Genomic DNA, 8,282 nt, shown 5'->3' on the forward strand with positions numbered 1-8,282 from the left:
GAAGAAAGTTTTATTCTCTGATGAGAAAAAATTTAATCTAGACGGTCCTGATGGCTTCCAACGTTACTTGCATGACAAGGAGATCCCACCGGAGATGATTTCTACGCGGCACAGTGGAGGAGGCTCCATCATGATCTGGGGTGCTTTTTCCTTCAATGGGAAAATGGAGCTTCAGGTTGTCCATGGGTGTCAAACGGCGGCTGGCTATTTGGATCTGTTGCAACGGGCATCCCTCTTGACTGAGGGTCCCCGTCTGTGGGGTAATGACGTGGATGCCCTTCGTGAAGCCATCTTCACCACATGGAGCAATGTTCCCAGCAGCCTCCAGAAAACAGTAAGATCAAGCATGCCGAAGCGAGGGTTTGAAGTGATCAACAAGAAAGGTGGGGCTACTCACTACTGAGTCCTTTTTGACACTTTTGGTTCTGTTGTGGGTTTATTTTTGGGCTATGGTCTTAAACTTTTGATCAACTGATGAACAGCCTGTTTGAGTTTAAATGCCGTTTTCAATAAATTGCCTACTTTCTATTTTTTGTCTCTTGCTCCTGTTTTTTCTTTTGGCATTCTGAAGCAGTACTTACAACCCGGTTATGATCCACAAGCGCGAAATGTGAATACTTGCAATGTTTCCCCCGGTCTTAAGATTTTGTTCAGGAGTGTACTTTTTTAGAAAATCAATGAGAAAATAAAAATATTTACAGATGACTGTACTATATACCAAATATAAAGCTAAAAATAAGTCTTTATTAATTCATTTATGTTAAATAGGTTTGGAAATTTGAGTCTGTGTATGGAATTTTGTAATGGAAAATGAGTAGGAACCCTGTTTCTGGATTCATTAATGAATAGAAAGTTCAAGAGAACGGCAGTTATTTAGAATGGAATTTTTCTGCAACATTGGAAATGTAATTTTTGATCAATTGAATACGTCCTTGCTGAGCAAAAGTACTGATTTCTTTCAAAATACGGAACATAAATTCAGTCAAGTGTCTCAAAACGTTTATCTGGTAGTGTGAATGATGTAAGTTCTTGTTTATGTTTGCTACACCATCGTGTCGGTGGTTAACGGGCTGGTTGGACACAGTGTGTCCAGATGTTGAATGGATGGTGGTCTGTTGGGTGTTTTGGAACAGAGAAGGACGCTTGAGTCGGCTTCACACTTTGTGGTTCTGCTGTGCCACAGAGCTTCAGCCGTCCCGGGGCGAATGGCCAGCCCGGCGTCGGACAGCACCTCTGTCTTCACCACGGGCACCTGGGATGTATTCAGCTTCATCAGCATGTCCAGAGAGCACTTCTGCCTTTCTTTAACACCGCTTCCGTCATATTTATCATCCTCCTCTTCCTCGTCATCTTCCGTCTCGGAGCAGTTTTCATCTCCTATGTCTTTTGTTTCTCTTAGAACATCTCCGGCGATGTTTGTGATGCCTGCTGGGTCTTTCTTGACGGATAGATCGAGTGGCCCTTCGTTGGAGCGAGCCGTACGCTCCAGTGCCTGTTGAATGTGCGACAGCTCTGACCGGATCTTACCCAGGTGTGCCCACAGGTGGCACTGCTCCGGCAGAGAGGCGGCGCGCTGCTCCGTGTTCTGGTACTCCTGCAGTAACATGCTGAAGTCCTGCAGGAGCGCAGCTGCCGGGTCGGCGTCTCTCTCCATTGCTCTCTGTCTCGCCTCCAGCTGATCAGACATATGCGGCGGGGACGAGACGTCACTGCGGGGGCTGTGAAAACACAGTTTAATTGTAACCAAATACCGTTTATCAACTCCAGCCTGAGCGTGTAGTACATAGAGAGAGAGAACACTTGAGCAAGACATGCCAGATATAGTGCATCTGGTGTATATACTTTTATAGAGATGCAGTATATCTGGTATGACTGTGCCTGGATATTCTTAGAAAACTCTTTATAGAGTTATTTTCTCTCATTAAAAGCTGTAGTAACAGTTTTTAAAGCAATAAGCACATAAGGTCATGCTAAACAGTGCTTTCACTGATGGTAATTTTAGGCTAAACGTGAAGTTGAGTACGCAATACTGTTTTAACTGTTTTTAAAATGCTAAAAATAAAATATAATAAATAGGTTATTAATGTATTAAGAAATTAATGAATTACTTAATTATAAAATATATTACTATATATTAATTCAATGTACATATTATATATTTGTTTTAATTTTAGATTAAATTTTCTATATACTTTAATTTTAATAAAAATATATATATATTTTTATATATTATATATTTTTATACATAATATATGCACATATATATATATATATATATATATATATGTGACCCTGGACCACAAAACCAGTCTTAAGTCGCTGGGGTATATTTGTAGTAATAGCCAAAAATACATTGCATGGGTTAAAATTTTTGATTTTTCTTTTATGCCAAAAATCATTAAGAAATTAAGTAAAGTTCATGTTCCATGAAGATTTTTTTGTAAAATTCCTACTGTAAACATATCAAAATGTAATTTTTGATTTGTAATATGCATTGTTAAGAACCTAATTTGGACAACTTTAAAGATGATTTTCTCAGTCTTTTTGATTTTTTTGCATCCTCAGATTTCTGATTTCAAATAGATGTATCTCAGCCAAATATTGTCCTATCCTAACAAACCATACATCAATAGAAAACTTATTTATTGAGCTTTCATATGATGTATAAATCTCAGTTTTGTCAAATTTAACCTTATGACTGGTTTTGTGGTCCAGGGTCACACACACACACACACACACACACACACACACACACACACACACACACACATACACACACACATATATATATATATATATATAATTTAATAATACACACACACTTTTTTTCATATATATATGGAAAAGTCTCTCTCTATATAATACATATATATGTATAATATAAAATAAAAAATCTTTATATTTAGACTATATATAGAATTTTTTTTATAGATTTTTTTAAAATATTGTTCATTATATATATATATTCTATAAATACATGTATCTTGTTAGGTATTTTAACAAGACCATACATAATGTACGTCAGTGAAAGAAAAGAAGTTACAGATCGTCTCAATGTAAACCCAATCAGAACCCTCCCACCCACAAGACATTTAAATATAAATATAAAGTAAAGTAAATAAAAAATAACGATAAAAGACAACTAAATAATAAATTAAATAAAATTAAATAAACAAATACATAGAAATAAGAAACATTCCTCTCTCAAAAATCAGTCTTCACTCTTTTCAGAAGTTAATTATTGTGTATCAGCACTGGTATCAGGAGAACAGAGTAAGCCTTTGATGTGATCTAAGAAAGGTTTCCAGATCTCATGAAAAGATTTGAGAGATCCTGAAAGCGAGAACCTTAACTTCTCAAGTTTTATACAGCAAAAGATTTCTCGGATCCACATATCATGCGATGGAGGAATGACATGTTTCCACTTCATAAGAATGGCTCGTCTAGCTAAAACAGTAGTAAAGGCGATGACATGGCGGGATGAGGCAGTCAAATCAAGTCTCTAGGAAATGCTAAAAAGTACCGTCAAGGGGTTAGGGGTTAAGTCTATGTTAAGAACATTACTAAGTGTTTCAAATACATTGGACCAAAAGTCTGTCAACCGAGGACAACTCCAGGACATATGGAGATGGTTGGCAGGAGATTGCTTGCAGCGATGACAAGCATCACTCCTATCTGGAAACATTTTTGCTAGTGTGGCATTTGTTAAATGTGCCCTATAGAGCACTTTACATTGCAATAGGCCATGTCTGGCGCACATGGAAGAGGAGTGCACCAGATTTAAAATGTCTTCCCATTGATCATCGGTGATAGAGATACCTAGGTCATGCTCCCAAGATTCTCTAAGAGAAATAGCAGGGTCTACATTAAGTGCACTTATCAAATTGTAAATAACTGACATTAAATTCTTCTGGCTTGCACCTAAAGTGAGAAAACGATCAAGAGGGCATTCGGGAGGACGGTTGGGAAAGTGGGGAAACAGTTTCTTAACAAAGTGTCTAGTCTGAAAGCAACGAAACAAATGACTACTGGGCAGACTATACTTAGTGGATAAAAAAGAAAAAGATGCCAACACCCCATCTACATACAAGTCATCGAGAGGGGGAGAAAAAATGATTAATATTTGCTGATGTATATTAATATAATCGTTTATTTTATGTACATACATATACATATATCTTGTTCATTTAAAGAAAAATATTTATTTTACAATTAATTTTTTTTAGATATACTATGCATATATATTAAAAATATTTTTTATATTTAATATGTATTTATATTATATTTAATATGTATTTATATTATATTATTATTATTATCATCATAGTGTCGTTATTATTTATAATACATATATTCTCATTTTTATCGCTACAAATTTATTATAATTATTTGCTATTTATTGATTCTATTCTATTATATAAAATATATAAATATTATTTGTATAAATTATAGTGTATAAATTATACATATATATTATGTATGAATCACAACAATATCTATCTGTCATCTTGTATCTTATACAACAGGCTTAAAGAAAGTCCTATATCTTACCTGTTGTGAACAGGCAGCCTGCTAGACATCAAAGAGGCGATGGATGTAGATTTGTGTACATTTTTCAGAGAATCAAGGGCAAACTCAAGCGCCGGTTTCTTCTCCCCTGGTGCACCCTGGGAGTCCAAGGACGTCGCTGTCCTCTTCAGACTTTGCTCTCTGATGAAGGAACCATCCTGCGGCCAGCCGCTCTTCCCTTCCCTCGACCGTATCCTCTCCTTCACACCGTGGCTCGGTTCTGGAGACGAACACGTGGGCGATGCCCAGGCTGCGGACGAGGATGTGGGCCGCAGGGCCGGGACCTTCCACAGGTTGAGTTTGGGAGGATACGAAGGGGCCGGCAGGCCTACAGGTGGCGGTTTGATGAGCTTTCCAGTCTCAGAGGACGTCGAGGAAGGCGTCGCTCCAAAGGTGTGCTCACACAGGAAAGGATAATACAGGTGAGGAGGAAGTAAAGGTCGCTCTGAGTGTCTCTGCACATGGGTTGATGCCAGAAACGGCAGCGGCGTGGTAGTGGTCGCCGTACTTGAAGGTAAGCTAAGAGCTGGATTTAAGTACGAAAGGAGTCCAGGAGCCAACGGATATCCAACACCAAGCAAAGACAGATTGAAACCTGGTGTTTCAGGGCATTCGATTTGACTAGCTGACGCTGGTGGAGGATAACAAGGCAGAGAAGATGCCACCGGATCTGATTTAGGTTTCGCACCAGATGTTTGATTGCTTAAAATGCGCCATTGCTCCGAAAGCAACGCAGCCGGGCCAGACAAACATGTTTTGGACAACCTATAGTGTCTTAGTTTTGACTCTACCTCAACTGAACGTGCTCGCAAAAGTTGCTCCTCAAGCGAGAACACATCAGCCATCACAAGTTCAGCTTCTTGCTTTGAACGTTTGCTTCCTCTCAAACACGTTTCTGCAGATTCGGGACTCATAACGCTTGATGTGTTTGTTTCCACCACGTCTTCGTCTTTATCTGCTTCCCTTTCGGATTCTCCTTTTTCACTCTCCTCCAGATTTGCTGCAGAATGTGAGGGTTCGTCTGACATCGTGTCCCGCTCTGAGTGACCCTTAGCCGGGCTACGTGAGCGAATGCCTCCCTGTTGAATCCGGAGCTGATCTTTTTTATAGGGCCAGTCGGACTCGATAAGCAGCGATAGGGAGTTCTTGCACAGGCTGTACTTCATGTGGTTGTACAGGTGTGATTTCTCCATGCACGTGAAGGGACACTGGAAGCATTTGTAGTTGTAGGGTTTGCCCCATGGTCGCGGGATGTAGTGTGGTTTTTTGGGCTTGCGTTCCTTATGTTTGCAGCCCACCTTACAGTCGTCCTTCGACATGTTGTGATATAAAAACGGGTTTGTATCAAAAGCTGGATGTCTGAGGAGCTTGTGTGTTTATGGTTTTGTGTGTGTTTGAGGACAGGTTTGCATTAAGTGTGCGCTTGTAGGATAAATTGTGTTTGTAAAGTTGTAAACTTGTATTTGTCAGGACTGGGATCATGTGGGAATGCGGCCATCAGATTTCAGCTGTTGAGAAAATCAAGAAAATATATTATTAAACTTTTGAAAATAAAATCTTACTGTTTATTTAAAAACTTTTTAAATACTATTTTAAATTATTATATTTCATAATTTAGAATATTATTACATATTACTTTAGAATTTGTAATTATTATCTTTCAGGTAATTTAATTTCATAATATTTTGTATTATTATATTTAATTATTTAGATCATATTAAACAAAATATTATTACTTTAATAATCAATAATCAGTTATATTTTAAATGATTGTATTAAATGATTTAAAATATTGGTAAATAAAATATTAGGTAAATACACATTAGGAAAAATGCCAAGGCATTTCTACTATTTAAAATATATATTATATTTGGACATAATGTAAAATAATTTAAAATATTAATAAAATGCGTTAACCAAAAAACTGTTAAAATAAAATTGTATAACTTTATTTGTTTAATAACATTTAAAATTTTTGTATTAAACAATTTCAAATATTATTACAGGTAAACAAAATGTACTTCTAATAATAATATTCAAAATAATATTTAATAATTTAAAATACTAAACAAAGACAACAATATAAATAAAATATAATAATATTATAATATAATATTACAGGTAAAGAAAATTTTATTATTTTATAATAATTTAATAATATTTGAAATGGAAAACATTAGGAAAAATTAATTAATTCAATTTAATTTATTATAAATTATTACTTTTACGTTAATTTAATAATATTTTACTTTATTTATTTATTTATTTATTTTACTTCTAATAATATTAAAAAAATATTTTTCATTATTTAAAATACCAAACAATGAAAACAATAGAAATAGGATATTTCAGGTAACCAAAATATTATTATTTTAATAATTTAATATTTTCTAATATTTTAAATAGTAAACATTAGGACGTTTTTATATATTAAAACAAACAAAAAATAATTAAAAACCCCTATTTTGACATTAAAATGATTTCAGTTGAAAATATAATTAAATAAACTGTTATTACTTCATTCATTTATTAATATTTAAAATTGTTGTTCCTCATAATTTTTGTGAATATTACTAAACTAATGCAACAATGGAAATAAAATATTCAAGGTAAACAAAATGTAATTATTTTAGTGATTTAATACAATTTCATATAGTAAACATTAGGAAAAATGCCAATGCACTTCTTCTAGTACAAAAGGTTAAAAAGCCTGTTATAATAGTTCAAAATTAATTAATTTCAATTGAAAATATTATGAATTAAAATGTTGTTACTTTATTAATTTAATAATATTTAAAATGGTTGTATTTAATAATTTTGGGTAAACAAAATTTACCTCTAATAATATTTAAAATTATATATTATAATTTAAAATTGTAAACAAAGAACAATAGATTAAATAATCAGTTGTAAACAGTGTTCAGTGTAATATTTAATGTTTAGGTTAGAATCTGAAATAAAAGATTCTCAGGTAAAAATGTGAAATGTAATGGGATGTAGATCATAACTTAATTAATTAGGAATTGACAAGATAGTAAAAAGTGTCAAGTGGTTAAAAAATAAGGCAGCTGACTTCAGAAAAGTAATTTGAGTCATTTTTATATCATTTTGATAGCAGATTGTAAACATGCACAGATGATAAGACTTCATAATGAGACCTCGAAAGTGTTGTAAGAAGTAAATCGAGTCACTTTTGCTTTGACATCGACTTTAGCAAAGAGAAGAGATGACGAGAGACGTTTTGGTTTTCTCAGAAGTGCCGAAAGTCCTCTATCTGCCACCTTTCATTACGTTGAGCGCTGCAGCGGCGAGGTGTGTGTGTGTGTGTGTGTGTGTGTGTGTTTCTGGAGGCGGCTGCACCTGTGTGCGGCTCTCAAGTTGACTGTAGTATTTACAGCAGGACCCTGAAGGTCAGCTGTAGGCACATCCTGACAAAGGGCAGAGGGACGCGAGGCTGCCCGCGTGTATGTGTGTTAATGAGAGATTGGCATCGCGCCCGCGGGGCATCGTTAGCGGAAGAATGTGGGTCAAGGCAGATTGGCTGCTCTTTTACCCGCTCTATCGGTCCGTCCACGAACGTCATCTGTCTCTCTCAAACATTACACCGTATCTCGTCATTCCTGTGCGTTTTTTTAATCTTCTACAGCCTCTTCACACTTTCTTTGTCTTCTACAATCAAAGAAACACTTACTTTTATGCTGCATTTTGAATAC

General features: G+C 35.3%; 1 protein-coding gene across 1 annotated transcript in view; it reads right to left on the minus strand.

The window, feature by feature from the left end:
• Positions 1–665: 665 nt before the first annotated feature.
• prr35 (proline rich 35) overlaps positions 666–8,282 on the minus strand; it is a 9,955-nt gene continuing 2,338 nt past the window's right edge. Inside the window, exons 2-3 of the mRNA XM_073831183.1 lie at positions 4,552–6,077; positions 666–1,718 (exon numbers count right to left, since the gene is read on the minus strand). Coding sequence (XP_073687284.1) covers positions 1,043–1,718; positions 4,552–5,888 — 2,013 coding nt within the window. The 5' untranslated portion in view covers positions 5,889–6,077 and the 3' untranslated portion in view covers positions 666–1,042. The remainder of the gene's footprint in view (positions 1,719–4,551; positions 6,078–8,282) is intronic.

Source organism: Garra rufa, chromosome 24 (assembly GCF_049309525.1).
Source record: "Garra rufa chromosome 24, GarRuf1.0, whole genome shotgun sequence".
Classification (NCBI taxonomy): Eukaryota; Metazoa; Chordata; class Actinopteri; order Cypriniformes; family Cyprinidae; genus Garra; species Garra rufa.